The sequence below is a fragment of the Protomyctophum parallelum genome (genome assembly GCF_964188405.1).
Source record: "Protomyctophum parallelum genome assembly, chromosome: 21".
In the NCBI taxonomy this organism is placed as follows: domain Eukaryota; kingdom Metazoa; phylum Chordata; class Actinopteri; order Myctophiformes; family Myctophidae; genus Protomyctophum; species Protomyctophum parallelum.
Window position 1 is genome coordinate 11,102,988 of NC_139713.1, and position 21,260 is coordinate 11,124,247.

General features: G+C 41.3%; 1 protein-coding gene across 1 annotated transcript in view; it reads left to right on the forward strand.

Moving 5' to 3' along the window:
• The first annotated feature begins 47 nt into the window (after positions 1–47).
• The window catches only part of LOC310879416 (AP2-associated protein kinase 1-like), a 44,683-nt gene continuing 23,470 nt past the window's right edge, over positions 48–21,260 (forward strand). Inside the window, exons 1-11 of the mRNA XM_083794085.1 lie at positions 48–1,081; positions 4,642–4,760; positions 7,390–7,498; positions 11,255–11,397; positions 11,649–11,770; positions 12,455–12,536; positions 13,022–13,154; positions 13,612–13,715; positions 14,566–14,660; positions 18,983–19,134; positions 19,447–19,577. Of these exons, the coding sequence (XP_083650211.1) occupies positions 907–1,081; positions 4,642–4,760; positions 7,390–7,498; positions 11,255–11,397; positions 11,649–11,770; positions 12,455–12,536; positions 13,022–13,154; positions 13,612–13,715; positions 14,566–14,660; positions 18,983–19,134; positions 19,447–19,577 (1,365 nt within the window). The 5' untranslated portion in view covers positions 48–906. The remainder of the gene's footprint in view (positions 1,082–4,641; positions 4,761–7,389; positions 7,499–11,254; positions 11,398–11,648; positions 11,771–12,454; positions 12,537–13,021; positions 13,155–13,611; positions 13,716–14,565; positions 14,661–18,982; positions 19,135–19,446; positions 19,578–21,260) is intronic.

The window sequence follows — 21,260 nt, forward strand, 5'->3', positions numbered from 1 at the left end:
ATAATTATTATTTGCGTGTGCGAGAGGGCAGCATGCTCCGTGAACTACAACACCCATAGTTCCATTCGGTCGCTAGTAGCAACAGCTAGGATGTTGCGATATTGCTGGCTTGCTGCTGGCAGCCAAAGATTTGCTGTGGTTGGATAGGTTAGCCTGGCTATATAAACCTCTTTCTCGTATTGTACTGTAGGACACAAATATATTAGCCCTTACAGTTGCAGGTTCAAATAAAACACAATTTGCCTCTTTTTGTCGTCCATTTGGGCAGGCGTTTTCTGCTGCAAAAAAAGCGAGCTTGCGCTAATGCGTTTAGCTAGGTCGCTAAAAAAAAATCATAGTTTTATTGTAAATGGACCGTTATTTGTAGTCGGCAGCAAAGCAGCGAATCGGCAGTTTTTCTTTACATAACCGAGCATGGAAACGTATGATCTCGCGTCTGCCAAGTTGTGCAACGCATACATCGCAGTGGAAGACATTATCTTCAGAGGATAACCTGGATAACCTTACACGAAATGTCATAGAGCGCAAGTAGCTAGCGCTGTGCTAGCTCCGTGTGGTCAGAAGAGATGGAGACAGAGCAGCATCCATGAACAGCTGGATTGGATGAAGAAGCCTTTATACCGAGCAGATGAAGGAATAATAATAATAATAATAATAGTTTAACGCGTACTCATTATTGTTCTGTGACTAAACTATTTACTCTACCAAGCAAATGGGTTCATTGCGACCCAGGAATCTGTTTACATCATCATCAACAACAACATTAAATGATAGACACGTTTTCAGCCTTTACACGGACTCAGCATCTTGTTTATGCCCTGGGTTAACAAGTGAAATATAACCTGGACTGGTGGTGGTAACAAGAACATTTTTGACCATTCACGACATCCCGTGTCAATTGACAAGATGAGGAAGTTCTTCGATTCTCATTCTCGTCGGGAACTAGTTAACTCCGGGCCTGGTTCTGGAGGGGGTGGTGGTGGTGGGAGCAGTGGGTCCGGCCATGGGGGTGGCAATTTCATTGGTCGCACATTTACAATCGGACGACACCAAGTCACCGTCGAAGAGATCATTGCTGAAGGTGAGAAAGACGAGCTCCACTGACTGACTCCAGGATACATGCAGCAGGGTTGATGTCACTTTTGTGTGGTGCATTTGATTTGTGCTTTGTACTAGGGCAGTGATTCTCAACATTTAAAAATTAAGACCCTATATGCCTTTAATAGGACCCCCATTTGATATGACTTTTATCTCGTCAAATGTTTTGAATATATATACCACTGTAAAATCATCAGTGTTAAATTGTCCCTGGATGTACAAAATGGAACGAAATGGAGTGGACCCACAAGGGTCCAGTTGGTAGGTACGCTCTCGGGAGTTACAGCCCTGTAAATGCACTGAAAGTGTCAGACACTCAATGTCAATGATGCTTTCGGTGTTTCAGGGCCTCCATCTGTTTCCTAACTATCGTCATTTAACTGGGGTCCCACTGGAACCCCCAAGGACCCCTGGCTGAGAGGGTCCCTGGACCCCACGTTGAGAACCAGTGTTGTAGAGTAATGTAGGCCTGGCCTATGTGTCATGCACACACAAGGCAAGCAATCAGATGATGATTGACTTAACCAGTCAATCATTGACTTGTCAGATTGACTTAACCAGTGTCCATTGACTAGAGAGCATTGGTTCTCAACCTTTTTATAAGAAGTACCACCAATATTTGGCTCTCCAAGTACCACCATAATAAGTTAATAACCGATGTTAAAATACATAGGCGTATACCTGCCTCATCCTATTTAGCTATGCACAGTTAACACAGGAGGGAAATTGTAATTTATTCCTTGATTGTTTTTAGTTTTAGTTTTTGTTCCATTCCTAAGCCAATAATGCTGCTCTGACAAAACTCTGTGTAATCACGAATCAACACAACTGATGATATTTCTTATCATGTGATTAATCCGTTCTCAAATCTTCTATTAACGGCTAGGTGTGCAGTCATGCTCATTTCAGCACGGCTGGATAGCCAATATCAACCAATTGCTTGGTCAGAAGAACTACATGTAGTAAATTAGTAATATAAATATTTCATTCCACTTTTTCTCTCCTTTTTTGGGGGCGACTCCTCTGTGTCCCACCAGAGGGGAGCTCAAGTACCACCAGTGGTACACGTACCACAGGTTGAGAATCACTGGACTTAGGAATGCGATCTCATTTCCCCTTTCTCTGTACCCACATACCCTCCAGTCTCCACCCATCTGCAAATGTTTAATGTAAATCGACATCTCACTTTAGTGCTGGGAAATGGAGATTGGAGACCTAATATAACAGTCTCTGACTCGCTGTCACTAGATACTATAGCAGCCTTGTTGTTGGGACTGCTGTGTCAACTTCCCAGGTGTTAACCGTTAACAGGGGCCAGTCACCATGCAGTGCGCAATCAGCTTTTTGAGGGACGCTAGCCCCCGAGAAGTGATTTTTATATGATGAACAACATGAGACTAGATACTGTAAGTGCTAATATGTCGGCTGGTCAAAGCTATGAGTATGACCTGCTGCTACACATGTAAAACCATATGTAAAGAGTACCATATCGTAATCATGATATCCGCAATTCTAAACTATATTATCACAATCTAAATAAAGTTGTATTGTCCAGCCCTTCTTTCACCTTTTATTTATTCAGGGAAGTCCATTGAGAGCAAGCTCTCTTTTCCAATTACGCCCTGATTACAGTAAACATAACATACAATTTAAACACAAATACATTACAAGATAATAAACATTTAAAAGTGAACAAGTACGGCTGGGTCTCAAAGTAATCTTGAAAATGTTCAATTGAAAACTATGAAAAGAGAACCATATCACAGACAGACTGCACAGACAGATTAGAATGAATGCTAATCTACAAAACTGCATATTGCAGTGCCTGCTTTGTCCTTTTTAAGCACTTGAACCCTAGTGTCCCTATTCTAGGGGCAAACATTTGACAAAATAAATAGCAGATCTACAAGCTCACACGTTGTATGATGCACTTTGAGCTTGTATGTAGATAGGCTATCTTTGTCTAAGCTATTTAGTGTAGATCAAAACAGGAGTGTCCCTTGTGTAGAAGAACTCCGGACTACTATATAGGGTTCATGTACATTTGTCCTCCAGAGTCAAATTCAAACTCGGGACATCAAGACTGCAGTAGTTTGGTTGGGCCTCCATGAGGCCCCTACTATGAAAGGCATTCAGTGGCATACAAATGCCACATTATAGACATGTATGTACCGTACTGTAAGCCCACAGTGTTTACATAAATACGATGTGATAATTGTGTCACAACAAATGAACTCTCTGAATTGAATCTGTGGCCATGTACCAGATGGTTAGACCTAGGCTAAATGTGGACTGCAGCTTATGCCCTGGACAGATGATATGACTACTAATACATAATGTAACGGCTAGAGCGTTTTGAAAATGGGTTGAGATGGTGCTGATGGTCCATATGGATGCCAGGTTGCAGGCAGCACAGCATACGCTGCCATATTTCTTGAACTAATTGATGTATATATTATAGTTCAGTGAGTGTATATTTCAAGATCAAGATTCAAGGGACATCCTATGAGAAAGTAAGATTATGAATTTCTCATCTTCAGATGCATAACTTTGTAATGTGCATCCACCCTCTGTTAAATTATCTCTGTCATATACAGTATAGCTGGCTAGGACGGGTCGAAAATGAATATATCAAATATTATTTACTAATTGTTTTTCTTTTCTTTTTTTCTTTTTTTACAATATGTGACTAAAACTATTGTGGCTATTTGTGCTTTCACAAAATATTTACACAATGACATTTTTGATAAATAGTTTTAGTAATGCCAATATAATAACTAAGTGGGTAATGAAAATAATCGAACAGCTATAACAGTTGGGTAAATTTCGAAAATGAAAACTATGTAAAGAGTACCATATCGTAATCATGATATCCGCAATTCTAAACTATATTATCACAATCTAAATAAAGTTGTATTGTCCAGCCCTTCTTTCACCTTTTATTTATTCAGGGAAGTCCATTGAGAGCAAGCTCTCTTTTCCAATTACGCCCTGATTACAGTAAACATAACATACACAATTTAAACACAAATACATTACAAGATAATAAACATTTCAAAGTGAACAAGTACGGCTGGGTCTCAAAGTAATCTTGAAAATGTTCAATTGAAAACTATGAAAAGAGAACCATATCATGATATCCGCAATTCTAAACTATATTATCACAATCTAAATAAAGTTGTATTGTCCAGCCCTTCTTCCACCTTTTATTTATTCAGGGAAGTCCATTGAGAGCAAGCTCTCTTTTCCAATTACGCCCTGATTACAGTAAACATAACATACAATTTAAACACAAATACATTACAAGATAATAAACATTTCAAAGTGAACAAGTACGGCTGGGTCTCAAAGTAATCTTGAAAATGTTCAATTGAAAACTATGAAAAGAGAACCATATCACAGACAGACAGACAGACAGACGGACAGACAGAGACTTGGTGCATTTTTAGTTAGATAGATGATTCTTCCCTCTTGATGTCTTTGATTAATCTGATTTGATTAATGTTCACTTACAACAATTTCATTATATATTCTTTTGCACAGGGGGTTTTGCCATAGTGTTCCTGGTTCGAACGAGTCAAGGGGTACGCTGTGCCCTCAAGAGGATGTATGTGAACGATGAGCATGACCTGCAGGTGTGCAAGCAAGAGATTCAGATAATGGTAAGTTGTTGGGTGAGAATATTGCAGTGCTCATTTCTTGCCTTAAGCCTAGTTCAGACCAAAGATTCCTGATAAGCCCTATACCTCTTTCGGTGTGTCGCACTGAAAATAGCCAACCTACAAGCTCACAACGCGTAGGGTACCGCCGAGTACCCTGCCACCACTGCGTACACTAGAGTTCGATTCCTCTGCAGTGCCTTTGCTCACTACTTCAAAACGGCAGGCATTTTCTGAAGTGTCAAGTGTATTGTATATGCCACACTCCACGCCGTGTCATTCAGACTCAGAGAACAGCACACTCTGCCTTGTCACTCTGTGCAGGACCGTCAAAATGTAAGGTTTTGTCCACTCTCATTTCGTTGTCATGTGCTTTTTTGCAACCTGGATTGGACTTTTTTAAATTTGGTTTGCCAGTCTCAACATACTTTAGTCTTATATAAAAGTTACCAGGTCAGCAACAGCACATTATGATCTGATATCAACCATTGTGTTTTTGTATGCATACAGAATATAAGATCATACATTATATGATCTTGTATTCTGATTTTAGGGCTTGAAGCACACAGGTGAAGCTGGAAAGTGCCTTGAGCTGGCATTTACATACTATGTGAGGCCAGAAAAGACCGCTTTTGAATCAACTGGAAAGCGCACACAAGCAGATGTGGAGTTTTCACATGGAAATACATGTCTCTAGTCTAAGATTATATGTTATGTATTTTATTATGGCATACTGTTACTGTACCTACCTACAGTCATATTTTATTAATATGATGCCATACTGTACGTACAGTGTATGCCCTATAACGGCATAGTCATACAGCACCTTCAATATTGTTATACTTTATGTATTTTATGATGACATACTCTACCTAGTAGTCTTATTGCAGAATGACACATTAAAGACAGTAGAAGGCTGGAAAGGTTTCAGTGTGCGGATATCCAGCTGGTGGCTGGTGTTTGTGGAACACCCTGTGTATCGTGTTAGATTCACATGAGTCTTAAGAGTTGGTTTGGTGTAAACCAGTGGTTCTCAGATGTTTTCATGTCAAGGTCCCCCATCTGAAAATATTTTGTGCCAGGGACCCCCATTCTCTTTTCAGTTTTATATTTAGCCATTCTGGAATATACCTATTTTACCAGGTGGTTCATGCACCTGATACATACAAGTGCTATAATTTTCCCCAGTATCAAAGGGCACCACATAGTGCTGTAGATAGTGCTTATGTAAATTTAGTTTAACGGATTGTTCCATGTTTACGCTTGAGTCACAGAGCAGGTGGTTTGATATCAAATCCAGTTTCTGGAGACTGACTGCCTGACTGCTCTGGCTGCATAAATCGGATTTCAAACTTTCCTTTAACAGAGTTTATGACAGGTGTGGTGCTACACCTGTCACTGTACAGTGATGCCGACCATGACTGCTGCAGCACAAAATATTGCTGCATATACAGTGAATGATGTCTACTTTAGTTAAACAATCTACAATCTACAGCATCTACAGATATTGCTACGGCATAAAGGGGGAGAGAGGATACCTCTCCATTCCTCATTTAGCCTGTGGCTTGCTGTTTTGTTTTGTATTAAAATCCATATACAGTATTTGTTTTTTAGCTTAGTTGGTTGAGAGGCCCAATCTCAATCAGAAGGGTCACCGTTCACCTCCCAGCCCCAGGGTATGTGTCAAAATCCCTGAGCCAGACACATAATCCATAACTGCTCCCCTAATAAACTCATCAATCATAACCGTCTGTGCAGCCATCAGCTGGATGAAGGGGGGAAAAAATAACGTAATTCCCCCCACAGGACTGATAATGTTCTCATATCAAATCAAACTTGGGGGGAATGTACTGTACAGCTTAATCCTGAGCCAATTGCTGAGCATGTAGAGATCGCCATTAGTCTCTATGCCATTCACGAGGACTGTGCATCAACATCCTGTATTGGCTGGCATCCAAAATTCACCAAGGTATGAATTTACTGCAATGAACAGCACATTGCTCACCAATGAAGTCATCAGATTGGGTGAGTTCTCAGCTGACTCAATAGGTACAATGCCAGCATTAAGCTTGCCAAGCAATGCACCATTCTGCATGGTGAAGCGTTCTGTACCCAGAAAAACATAAGATAAACAATATGGGTTACATTTTCAGCAGGTGGACATTAGAATAGTGCTGTTCTCAAAAGTAAACAGCATTTTATGCTTAATGCCTTTATGCTTACAGGCTACAGCTGCACGAAAACTCCCCTTCAGATATATTAATTATGTTATAAATGTATATGCTGATATACATTATATAATGCTGATATACATTATATACATACGATATACATCGTTGCTGATGGGCAAAAATCTACTTTTCTCTCACACGTTTTGTACATCCATTTAGTGGAAAGATAAGTAGTAGAAATTGTTGTGTTTCTGTGAATTTGGCATTTAGCTCAGATATGTGTATACTTTAGAGTTGTGAAAATGTGCACAATATGTGTCAATGAAACGTTCATTTAGGTTTGTATGAAGCTATATTATATAGCTATATTGCTATAGCTATATTGCTATATTGTGGCTATCAAACATAGCACACAATACAGCTATACTATCAAATGTTTATGTTGTATTTTTGTTTAACAGAAAGACCTAGTTGGTCACAAGAATATTGTCGGCTATCTGGACTCCAGTATCCAAGCTCCGGGTGCCAGGGAAGTATGGGAAGTTCTCATTCTTATGGACTATTGCAAGGGTGAGTTTATGATTGTTGAGAGTTGTCAAACTTTGTTGTTTCCGTTTACAATTTAATTATTTTGACCCTTGCTGTATTCATTATTTTAGGAGCAAACCAAACTTAGTGAGAGTGGAAATATGAGACCGATATTTTGAAGCTTATTATGTCTTATTATTATTAGTGCTGTATACAAAACTGATATACAGTACAGTAGGTCTCTCAAGTCTGTCACATGAGTCATGACCATAATCTCAGTCTCAACTGCAATTCTACTCTACTACTTGATTTGGTCACAATCCTTTGGAATGTACTTCGTTGCAAGTGATCTATTGCAGCATCAAGACATTTCTTTGTCAATTGTCAAGAGTTGGAAACTCTGTATATGTCATAAGGCTAAGGCCTCAGATTTAGCCAGGAATAATATTATTACTCTTATTTTAACACCATCATTGGCTTGACGGAAGTTAGTGACATTTCTAACAGCAGAGGACGGCATACTCAATATGCATGTTTGAACTCTCTTGTTGAGAAGAATGTGCCGGTTATGTGTACAATCTGTGAGAACATCCGCACAAGAATTTACAGCAGATCTAAACATTTTTCTTTTGCATGCAGCGTTGTCTCACAGTTGATCTTCAAATTATAATTATGACAATAAGTCTAATAATGGCCCTGCTGTGGCTGAGTATCATATTCTGTCTGTCTGCATAACTTGATAAGAGATGGCTGAGTTTTGGACTGGAAAGGTCACAATCAAGGTCTAGAAATGGACAACAGATGGGTCAGTTTAAGGGAATTTGGTGTGAATAATTGGTAGGCTGGCCTGAAGAGATGAACTCTTGGGTCAAAATGGTCAAGGACGAAATTGCACAACTGTCATATCTTGGGAATGGAGGACATAAAATGAGAGATGATGGTACTAGGCTAGGGTTTGCACTGCCTTCCAATGCTTTAAGTATAACTGTATGTGTATGTTACTCTTTTGTAATGCAATGATCATGTTTGTTGGTTAGCCAGACTAGGTACCGTTTAGAATAACTATCCCTTATAAATACTTCATTGATCATTCACAAACTGTTAGTTAATGACTTATTAATGTTTAATGTGCGTTAATAGATGTTAATGATTTAAAAGTGTGCTTTATAAATAGTTAATGGATCAGTAAGCTATTCACTTTCAACTTTCACTACGTGAAAGTAAATCCTCCCTGTGCCAACTCTGCCATACCATTCTTCTAACGTCATCCTCAGTACAGCCCTCTGCTGTAGTCAAACACCTTACTGTACTACTACAACCACCCATCATCCTCCCTGACCTACAGCTGGCCTTCCAACTGGGGGCTGAGGGGACCTATCTAAACACAACTTAATACATGTTTGTGAGTCACAAATCATTGTCCACCGTTTGTTTTTGAGGGGCGCTAGGCACTCGCCCCTCCTATGCCCAGCTTTGTGGGTTTGTGTGAACACAAGCATTGGACGATCACCCCATAGTGATGATATGATTGGCTGAGAAAAGTACATATTGAGGATAAATGTGAGGGCAGAAAAGTGAAGATGCCAAAAGTGATTGGCCGCAATGACATTTGTGATGATTGAATCTGCCAGTGCAGGAGAAAGAAAATAGCCCTCTGGCTACACCAGACCAGACTAATACCCTCTTTACATTTACTTAATATTGAATTCCCGAACATAACTTTCTCCCTAGATAGATAACCAAGCTTCCCACTATGTTTGATTGATTGATTGAAATATTTATTAACAGTTTGTAGAATTTACAGTACATTTTAAGCACAAACTCAATACAAAGACTGTCAACTGTGAGTGGACGACCCAATTAAGCATTACACTTGTTTACAACAGGGTCCACATTGTTCAATTCATCAAAACATTTAAAGACATACAAACATTTAGAGACATACAAATAGACATTTCTATGTAGCTAAATTCATCATATGGGAAGCAAAAAAGGGAAAAGATACAATATACAGTGAGGGAAAATGGGGTGGGGGGGGTGGGGGGGATTCAGATTTTACAGAGGCCAGTTTCGAATTGCAGCCATCCGTAGGTGCCCTTTGAGAGCGGTTTTGAAGGAGTCAAGGGATTCACATGTCTTAATGACTGTTGGTAGGGCGTTCCACATTTTGGTGGCATAGGAGCGAAAAGAATTTAGTCCCTTGTTTGTGCCGAATCTGGGTTGTACATGGTTTGTTGTACTCCCTCTGGTGTTGTGGGTGTGGACTTCGTTTACACTAAGGAAGTATTTAGACAGGTACATGGGTATCTTGGTGGTGTATCGAATCTTGTGGACCAGACCCATTGCAAGATGCTGTACTCTGTCGTCGACCCTAAGCCATCCCAGCCTGTCAAAGTGGGCAGGGGTGAGGTGGGTTCGGGGGGTGAGGCCAAGTAGGAGCCTGACCAGTTTGTTTTGGGAGGTCTGGAGCCTTGTTTTAAGGGCCTTTGAGGTGCTGTGGTACCAAGAGGTGGATGCATAGTCAAAGAAACCTTGTACGAGGGCTCCTGTTAAGGTCTTCAAGGTGTTTTTGCTGACCAGTGAGGAGATCCTGTAAAGGAATCTTGTTCTTTGATTGACTTTTTTGATTACGTTGGTGGCCATCTTATCACCGGAAAGATTGGCCTCCAGGATGGAACCTAGGTAGGTAATTTGATCTTTTCGTGTGATAATATTGTCACCCACTCTAACCAAGAAGCCATCTGCCTTGCTGAGATTACTATTTGATCCGAAGAGGATGGATTCAGTTTTTCCCAGGTGTAAGGATAGTTTGTTATCAGCGAGCCAGGTGCAGATTCTACCGAGTTCAGAGCTGAGGGTCTTTTCAACCTGCAGTTTGTTCCTGTCCGAGACCAGCAGTGCTGAGTCATCTGCGAACAGGAACAAGTTGCAGTCACAAGCTGAAGTCATGTCGTTAACATATATTAGGAACAGTAAAGGCCCTAGTATGCTTCCTTGTGGGACGCCACAGCTCACTGGGAGGGGAGGGGACAGTGTTCCGTTCACCTCCACCATCTGTTCTCTCCCCTCCAGGTAGGATTGCATCCAGCTCACTGATGTGCTATCAAAACCAATAGCTTTAAGCTTGTTAACCAGTATGGAGTGGTTCACGGTGTCAAAAGCCTTTTGGAGGTCCAGCATGACCATGCCGCAGTATTTTCCAGCGTCCACCTCGTGTTTGATGTGGTCGCTCAAATAGAGGAGGCATGTGTCAGTGGAGTGGGATGTTCTGAAACCAGATTGGAACTCGTACAGCAATTTATTAGTGGCAAGATACTTTTCAACCTGTTCATAGACTATTTTTTCCATCACTTTCGAGATGGAGCTTAGAATAGAAATAGGGCGGTAGTTGCCGGGTTCTAATTTACTCCCTTTTTTGAACAAGGGGGTTACTTTGGCCAGTTTAAAATCTTGGGGGACCTGTCCCTGTTTGATGGAGAGGTTAACTATGTGGGTGATGACTGGAGCTATGGAAAAAGCTGAGTCTCTGAGAAATTTGGAGGGGATATTGTCATGGCCAGTGTCTGATTGATTATTCAACATGACCCGTAGCAGCTGATATCTGACTTGTGTGCTATTGCGAGAGCATGTGATCGGTGGGGGGCAGGCCTGTTTAGAAACACAATGGGGTAAATCCCCATCGTTATAAGCCATGGTGGTGAATTAAAGCTGCCTAAAGTCACATAATAGTTACTCCTGCTATTGTTCTTTGTGATGCAATATATTGAATGTGATATATTAATGAAAATGTCTTCACAGGTGGCCAAGTTGTCAATTTGATGAACCAAAGGCTGCAGACTGGCTTCACTGAGCCAGAGGCCCTACAGATCTTCTGTGATACATGTGACGCTGTGTCTCGCCTGCACCAGGGCAAGACACCCATCGTTCACAGAGACCTCAAGGTGAGCCACCTTTCAGCCACCTTGTGTTCTCTATAAGACATCAATCACTTAGTTGTTGACCAGGGTCTTTAATCGACCTCCTTCTTTTTTCCCTCTACACATCATCATCTACACATTTTGCCCAAAATAGCCGATCTATAAGGGCATGTTGTGAATTTGTAGATATCCTATTTTCAACTATTGTGACATGCACAGAATGCGGATGCTAAGGCTTCTGTCGTTATTTAGTGAGTGTGACTTTGGCCCTGCAGGTGGAGAACATCCTCTTGCATGACAAGGGTCACTACGTGTTGTGTGACTTTGGAAGTGCCACCAACAAGTTCCAGAGTCCACAGACAGAGGGTGTAGCTACAGTGGAAGAAGAAATCAAAAAGTGTGTATTTTCCTCTTGTTCCTGTTATTTTAAAGTTTTACCTAAATCTAGATTAGCAGAGTTATTGTGTGAATATTTGTAAGCCTCAGTTACATCTAACTCCATAATAGAAGATTAATGTATGGCATTTTCATTGTTGTTTATTGCACTTTTTAAGGCCTATTCATGCTCCAGTTTTAGGTGATGAGGTAACAGAAATGTGTTCAGGTGAGCGGCGAGTTGCTTGTGTGATGTTGTAGTTTTCGGTGGTCACCTTATCACCTAAAACGGGTATGAATAGGCCTTTAGTTTTCATGTAACCTGTCTTCATAACCTTTTTTTAACTCTCCCCCACCCCCCTCCATCCCCCCAAAGTAATAGATCATCACTATATTGACCTGTATTGTACTGTTGTACAATACACTGCCAATTTAACTTTAGGATTGTAAGAAAATGTGTTTTAAATGTGTTTTCAAGTAATATCTCCATTACAACACACTGAGCACAGTGCATGCTGTCACAGCAGCAGTCCACCTAGTTTAACTTGACTCCCTGAGTAGAGTGCGCCTTCACCTACATATAACGTTTTGTTGTTCACAGTGCCTGCTGTGCCATGAAATCTGGTTTGAAATGAATTAACTGCCAAGAAATTCCCTTTCCCCACCCTGCACTCTTTTTGTTTCTCCTTCTTCTACCTTCTCTCAGATACACCACTCTGTCATATCGTGCTCCAGAGATGGTGAACCTTTATAACAACAAGATTATCACTACTAAAGCAGACGTCTGGGTGAGTAAAGTTTTGAGTGCCCCTTTTCCTGAGTTACTCAGAGATCCATTACATTATATTCCATCTACAACTATATCCAGAATGGCGCAGCGTCCTTGGTCTTCAGGCGCCCTAAGTTGTTCCACTTTCTACGTTCCCTTCACCGCATGTAATTCAAAACACTGGTGATGACCTCCGGTGATGCTCAGAATATGATCCACCCCTTCCCTACACACTTAGATCAGCTAACACAGGACATCTGTCCTAACCTGACTCCGCCAGCTGGTGGCAGCAGTGAGTTCCTCCTGCTCCCATCTGGTCCCTTTCGGGGCAGAGACAATGTACTCCGAGCCATTTCTGACCGGAGAGATATGCGGCCGCTAGAGGCGGGATCAACGCGATACTGATGACGTATTGAAGCGCTGCCACAGTGCAAATGTAAACACAACCTAACTAACAAGACTACAACTGTGTGTGTGTGTGTGTGTGTGTGTGTGTCTCCTCAGGCTTTGGGCTGTTTGCTCTACAAGATCTGCTTCTTCACTCTGCCATTCGGCGAGAGCCAGGTTGCCATCTGTGACGGCAGTTTCACAATTCCAGACAACTCTCGCTATTCCTACGATCTGCACTGCCTCATTAGTTAGTCAACTTTTAGCATTAATTGCTGCTGTTATTCGGGATGCATGATCTCAGCTATAATTCAAACCACCCTTATTTTGCTAAATATTGTGATTATTATTAGGTACACAGCTAAATCTTCATGGTTAATTTAGCTCCCTTTAGTGTAAATATTTGACTGAGAATTAAATTCAGGTATAGATCTTGTGTTGTGAGCTTGTAGTTTGGCTATTTTCGATGAAGAGATTTGGTGTGTGGAGGAAAAGAAGGTGGTTTCCAAGTAGAGACCCCCTGGGTCAACAAAGTATACAATACACATTATGCAGTAGGGTTTAAGAGATTAAATCAATACTGAGGACTTTTCTGCGTACTACTGTGATTACATTTAAATTATATAGTTGCAAGGTTTTTTCTTAATCAACAACCTCACTGTTTAAACTCTTTAGTCTTACAGCTTTCTTTCTGCGTGTTTTGTCAGGGTACATGTTGGAACCAGACCCAGATAAAAGACCAGATATCTACCAGGTGTCCCACTTTGCTTTTAAACTGGCTCAGCGGACATGCCCTGTTCAAAATGTAAAGGTCAGTCTCTTAATTATGTTTATAGTCAGCCGTAAATATTCAGGCTTTTATTGGGGATTGTTCTTCCTTTTCTTTTCAGTGTACAGTAACATGTTTTTAGGATCTGTACCCATCTAGTATAAAAGCATGTCCTTTCTGTCACATTGTGTGTGCGTGGGGGGAGGTACATCAGTTACATGAAATGGCTTGTTAGCATTATGTTGCCATTCATTGTTAAAGTAAATGGAAATTTACTTTAGTGCTGATTTCGCCATGAGTTTGAGACAAATAAAATAGCACAAAATGCACTGTGGTCCATTTCTGTAAAGGCAACTGCATGGTAGTCACACCCAGGTGGAAGCCAGTCCGATGAAATATGAAATGGAAGCTCACTTATAAACATAAACTATTGATTGAATATTTTATTAGCAGTTTGCAGAAAAAAGCACAGGAAAGTACAGTTCAAGTAAAGGTCTACTAAGAGGATTTAAACCCCAAGAAAGCCTATGGCTTTTCCATCGGGATCCTTTGTACACAATTAATCGAAACAACAGCTATGTTATGATGTCATCTCAAGCAACACAAAATAATTAATGTTTCATCATACCTTTTTACACGACTGACCTGTAAGTCTGGATACTGACAGTGTAAGCATCGTTGTCAAGCTCCCAAGTTGTGAGGGGCGTAACCATTTGACTCAAACTCGTGGTGAAATAATAAGCACTCAGCGAAATTGACAGATGCAAGCAAAGTATATAATAATATAAACAGTTAGTTCTGGTGTAGCAATTTGACTGGACAAGAGGCATTACAACAGTATTGAAACTTTTACCTAAATGTATTGCACTTTTTTCTTTAACTTTTTTTAAAGAATTCTGCAATTCCTGCTAAACTTCCCGAGCCAGTCAAAGCCAGCGAGGCAGCAGCAGCAAAGAAAAGTCAGAGTCAAAGTCAGGCAAAGGCCAGGTGAGTCTTTGCATTCAAAGAGGTGATGTGGTGAAGGTCCAAATGGGCTGCTACTTTATCTCCTCTCAGTATCATCGGCTTACCTTGTGCAGGAAAAACACTGTTCACCGATTTAGGACTGAGGCCGATTCTAAAAAAATGTCTTCTAGTTTTCTGAAAACCTATGTTTCTATGTCAGTGGTGCTCGACCTTTTTCATGTCAAGGACCCCCAGAATTATCTGTATTTGGCTGCGGACCCACATCTGAAAATATGTTGTGCCAGGGACCCCCCAGAAGCAAAGTTTTGAGTTGAAAACGTTCGCTCTGATTTGGGCTACATTTTCAAAAATAAGATTTTTCAAAAATAGCAGACCTACAAGCTTGTAGTGAGTTTTTAGTGAACTAAATGCATTTATATTATACTAGAATTTCGTGGCAGCTTCGTTGTTGCGTACAATCATCAGTAGCAAAGTCAAATACCAAAACATAAAAACCAATGGGATGATAGTTTTATTTTGCTGGTCGTTTTGAAAGTAGCTGTGAAGTAAAAAAATCACACCTGTGTGAAGTGAGTGGTGCAACTCCGTGTGTGGGTCCCCAGGGGGTCCCCGGAACTTCCAGACCCACAGGAACGAGCCCAGGGCGCTGGCCCGGTTCCGGCGGGCTGCCCGCGTCCGAAACAGTTGAGAAACAGAGTTACCGTGTGGGGGTCCCCAGGGGTTCACTGTACTGTACTGTACTGTACTGTACTGTACTGTACTGTACTGTACTGTACTGTACTGTACTGTACTGTACTGTACTGTACTGTACTGTACTGTACTGTACTGTACTGTACTGTACTGTACTGTACTGTACTGTACTGTCCCACCCGAGGACATGTGTGTTACCCATCTTCTCCATAAGGAGCTTGAGTCCAGCAGTGGTGTTTTAGTGGATTTCAGACTGGATGGAAACCTTTTTAATATCAGGAGGCTACAGGTAAAGACCAAACTGTCCACAGAGCAGGTCATTGAGTTGCAGTATGCAGATGACTGTGCTCTTGTGGCACACTCCCCACAGGACCTCCAGTCCATCCTTGCTGTGGTTGTCAAGGCCTACAGCAGGATGGGGCTGTCTGTCAACACCACCAAGACAGAAGTGGTCTGCCAATGGAGCTCCAGTACCCACACACCCTGCCTGCCTAGGGTTGGGATTCGTTAGGATTTTAACGGTTCCGGATCCTTCCCGGATCCCTCTTAACGGTTCCCTTAACGGATCCTAATATTATTTTTTCCCCTTTTTTCTGATATAAATTATGCTTATATTATAACTAACCTAACCAAGTACATAATAAAAACAAATTAATTAATTCAATTATTGAAAATGCACTTTACAATTATGAGGTGGCACTATTATTTAAACTTCACCACCACCACCACCAGCTAGCCACCACAACAATATCATTGTTGCAATTTGTACTGTATATTGCAATTTGCTGTATATAAAATACAGTACACATTGCAATAATGATATTGTTGTGGTGACAAATGTTGTCTTTAATGTTCAGATTAATTTAATATGAACAAATACCCTAATGGAAACAAATTGGATGGATTATGAAATCCTTTTAGCAGACCTTGTATTGAACTGTAGGCTACGTTCCTGTGCTTTTTTCTGCAAACTGTTTATAAAGTAGGCTAATCAATCTATTAGCATATGCTGGGCTCTCAACAGTCACGCGATTAATTTAGAGACAAATCAAAAGCAGTTGAGTTGCTTATAAGTTGTAAAAAATAAGTGCAGACAAATTGATTTGGCGTGATTCATAAAATATCAGACAGAAAGACGTCGAGACATTGGCGTTCTAAATTAACACCATTAACAACAGTTGTACAATACACCTAATGAAAAGCTCTGTAGACATTAGTAGTTTTTATTTTCTAACGTTACTAGCCTGGGGAAAGTGAACCAGCCTTGCATCATCCTCATCCCCCGCCGGCTGTGGTGGAGCTGCGGGGAGTGCGGGCTTTCTGCATGGCTCTCAAACGCGATTTGCCTAGATTATTCTCCTGAGTTGTGGACTTGTGTAGGCATATTGATTTTGAGTTGTTTCATCAATGTGGACGTGCAACTGGTACAAGTTGCAACAACCTTTGCAGGGAACTATAGCATAACATTTATTCCACTTTGCGTGCTCAGCCTCAGAGTCATTTCCCTCTCTGTTAACCACACTTTGGAGATCTCTTCAACATCACTCGCTCCGCGGCGGTGAGCGGTCGCTGAATGCACAGAACAGTGGGCGTATCCTCCCCGACCCCACACACTCCTTTAGGTGGGGTGACGTCACCTCAGGCTCTGCTTGCATGCATGCATATTGCACAGACACAGCGGAGCTAAATGACGACTGATGAGAACCGTTTGGGGAACCGTTAATAAAACACTACACACACACACGTGCGACTACACACACACACGTGCAATACCGCACGCACGCAGCGCACGCAGCATGGCACGCGCATTGTACACACACGTGCGGACATTGCTGGCCATTGTTGGTTTCACGCATGCGCACACCACTCGACACTCGTGCTCACGGATACATACATACATACAGGTACACACACAGGTACATGGACATTGCTGGATGTAGGAGTGGTTGCACCACTCAAAAAAGTGTGGGCAGCCCTGGTATAGATGATTATATATATATATTCATTCCGTGGGTAAATCCCTGTAGGCTCCCCACATATTGGTAGAATATTACCTATATTAGCCCAATATTGGCGTTACGCATTTCAGTTGAATAATGTTGTGTGCGCACGTGCGCGTGCGGAGAAAGACAGTTATTTAATGAAACTCAAGATTATAACGTCCTGTCTCGCTGGCGCCGTGTATAGGCTGCACGGCTATTCCTGTGTGTGTGTGTGTGTGTGCGTGTGTGTGTGCGCAATGAAAAGTACTCGGCAGGCAACATGGCGAATTCGAACAGTGTAATTGTAATAGTTTGGAACAAACCAAGTAGTGTGGAAGAACAATGTTGACGTAACTAAGAGATTCACTGAGTAAGCGATATTTTATATACAGTGATTTAGAAGGAATAAGCAAAATCGTGAGGCGAAGATTCCTCTCCTTCCTTGTGTTTTTCTCCTGCGGACAGGACTGTCAGGGAGACTCGGAGATCAGAGCAGCACAGGGGAGTGACTTAAAAGACGGGGTAGTAGTTGCCAGGTTTGCGAATTGTAAGCGAGTCGTAGTGTGTGTTGAATGGCATTTGAATGGCATTTGTGGGCTTGTGAATTAATTTTCTCACATGTAATTTGTGCTCACTTGCATAGACCTGGCGAATTTAGCGTGGTGAAAGGGCAACAGTGTTCCGGGGGTGTGGGTGCTTCGGGCGATAATGTTTGTATTAAACAAATGCATTGGCGGCGTGAGTGTGGAAGGGAGGAATTTCTGGTGGCAGTGCCAGTGCCAGTATTTGGCGGGTGGTGTCGAGTTTTGGCGTTCGGCGCGATAGGAGGAGATAGCGTTTGAGTGTGTGTGGGTGTAGTGTGGAAGATGGTGTTGTGGGTGTTGCAATAGCGACGTAGCTGTTGTGGCTTTGGGTTTCTTGCCATGTGTTGGGTACAACTTCTCCAATATAGAATAGATGACACATTAAAACATGTCAGCATTTCAGAATGCACAGGCTTGCATGACATTTTGCCTGGATTTAAAAATGTTTGTATTCATGTAGATCAAAGTGGCTGATTGTCTGTATCAGCCGAGCAAAGAGGGCATCTGTCCCATCCCACTGTCTACATTTTCAGTGGAATTGAGTTGCTAGGGAACAGCTTGGGGCCAAGTTTATGTATTGAAGGCTACCTGAATGAAAAGCTAGATATTATTTTTTCTTTCTTTCTTTTTTTTTTACTTTGTTTATTGGGTTTATCCTGTCTGTTTCAGTGTGTGTTTTTCAGGTAATCAGGTTAATTACATAGATTAGCCATAGGCTACAGTATATCCATATACTGTAAAATGATTTAGCAAATTTAACTACCGGTACGTATATATGCATACATGTAGGACAGAGAACTATATCTATACCAAATCAGAACTATATCTGGCATACATTGGCCAAATACAGCCTAATTATATAGAGCTTTGAGACCAACTAGTTGACTAACCACTCAGATAACCCATGACTAGTCAGCTTTGAAAATGTGATTTTGCACATCCTTGGGTTCATTCTCTTCGGAAGACGGTCCATATTCTGCTTCCCCACATAACTTTCCTTACTTTTCCTGATTCTGTAGTCAAGATTCTTTCATTGGAGAAATAATTGCTATAACCGGTGTGCTGATATCCTATTTTTTGTCCTCAGGCTGACAGACCCCGTCCCCACCACAGAGACTTCAATCACCCCTCGACAGAGGCCAAAGGCAGCCCATACCACCTCCACTGGCATCCTCCAGCCTGCTGCCCTCACGCCTCGTAAACGAGCAAACCTCCCTGCTGGAGCAGCTCAACCTGTAGGTATGTATCCGATGAAGTAGGCCTTCATTTCAAAGTTTTTATATTTAAATGAGATGAAGAAAGTCACCACTCGCACCACACATTTCTCTGCGAATGGTTTTTAGTACTGCCACATGTCGACAGGTGTGTGTAGGCTAAAGAGGCTTTAGGGAAACAGGTTTGTGTATTCATGCAGGAGGCCTTACGTGCGCAATGAGGACAGGTATGGCTGTGCTCTAGTCTATGTTGTGTATTTCTATGTTGTTGTGTTTGACAGTGTTTCCCAAAAAAGGAGATAGTGTTTGATTGGCTGCCATGCAATTTCCTCCATAGGAGTTAGCTTGGACCTGTTTCAGCCAGCTGCAGCTGTCCAAACACAGAAGACACAGGCCCCAGCTTTGCCTCAAGCCAAAGTCATTCAGTCACAAACCCCTCCCAGTCAAATGGTGGCACAACAGAAGCAGGTATACTCTATGCTCACATAGGCCCAATCCCAATCCACTCCCTTGCTGACTCAATGAGCCCTCACTGACTTAGCTGCGCATTCATGTGAAGTGAACTTGAGGGATGTCCCATTTGAAATCGGTAAGTCAGTGAGGGCTCAGCCCCGCCCCTTTATGTGCCCTTTGCCAAAGTCAGCGTCGATGCTGACTTTGGGCTGACTTTAGCAAAGAAATTACCCACAGTTCATAGCGTTACCAGTGGAATGAGGGGGATCCTCCGAACGTCAATCATTTAATTATGCAAATTAGTTATGTATCGCGATTAGAATGTCAACAAACACAATAGTGCTTTCTCACTGTTCTCAAAAGGAGACGGAATGGAAGGATATAGGCTATATATTTAATAACAATAATAATAATAAGGGAAACATGATGAGAAATGACAAAAGTAGCAAAGTAAAATAATATGGAAATGAAATGTATAATGATTTGAATAGTATTATATATTAATATTACAACTCATATCACACAGGAAAGTGTATTTATTAAACTAATAATAAAACGATCAGCTTAAATACTAAAATAAACATAATATACATGTATAAATAGGCAAAGCATGTAGGTAGGCACTGGCTGTGAATAAGGACAGTCTTTATAAAGTGATGTAAAGTGTCATGAATGGCGGACTCATCTTCAAAGTGCTGTCCCATTTCTTTCACAACAATGTGGAGCCCTTACAGCCTCTCACCCTCAAGCACTTACAGCTGACGTCATTAAAGTCAATGAGGGTCCAGGGCTCAGGGCTTGAGGGAGGCAATTGGGATTGGGCCTTAATCTACATAAGGACTAAGCTAAATTCATTGCTTAGAATGTCATTTTGACCTGAGATCAGATTCTAAAAATGTCTTCTACATCCTGACAGTTTTCTGAAAAAGCTATGTTTCTATGTCAGTCGTTCTTCAATTTTTCAAAAATAGCAGATCTACAAGCCCATAGCGCGCCACTCAGTGGCGCACTATGGGCTTGTAGATCTGCTGCAGAGCACTTCACAGGCAGACAAAAGGAAATGTCACCGTACGTCAGTTTGCATGTGCATTCAATTGTGTATGTTTTCATTTTTTTTCCATTCAAACCTTTATTTATTCTCGAAAGACATTGAGGTCACCCTCATTTGCAGTGTCGTCGAGATACACATAATACAAGATTGCACATTTCAAAGCAATAAACGAGAACAGCAACATTTCCTCATCGCGTGATGTAGCACGTATGTTTAAAAAACTGTTGCAGACACTTGGGGGTAAGACTGCAATCAAAGATTTAAATTGACTGTATATTATGGGAGAACAGATTTAATTGAAGCTGTAGGTAGAAATGTGACAATGTAGAAATGTGACAATTTATGTAAAATAAATAGGCTTGGCATCATGCCATGACAATTAGGGGAATTTCTGGATAATGATCGATATGTTATTATTATTAATTTTTGTAAATTAAAATACTGGCTGCAGTAGTAGACCATAAAAACAAAAACCGGAGTGCTTTTATATCTGCAAGAAATTTCGATAAAGGGAAAACTTTGCACCATTGTTACCATCTTGAGTTTTGGTGTGTAAAAACAGTTATTTCTGACGATTTGATGAGCTTGTGATAGATACGGTATGATCATGGTTTAGTGACTACAGATTCCGTTGTCCGTCCCGGTCT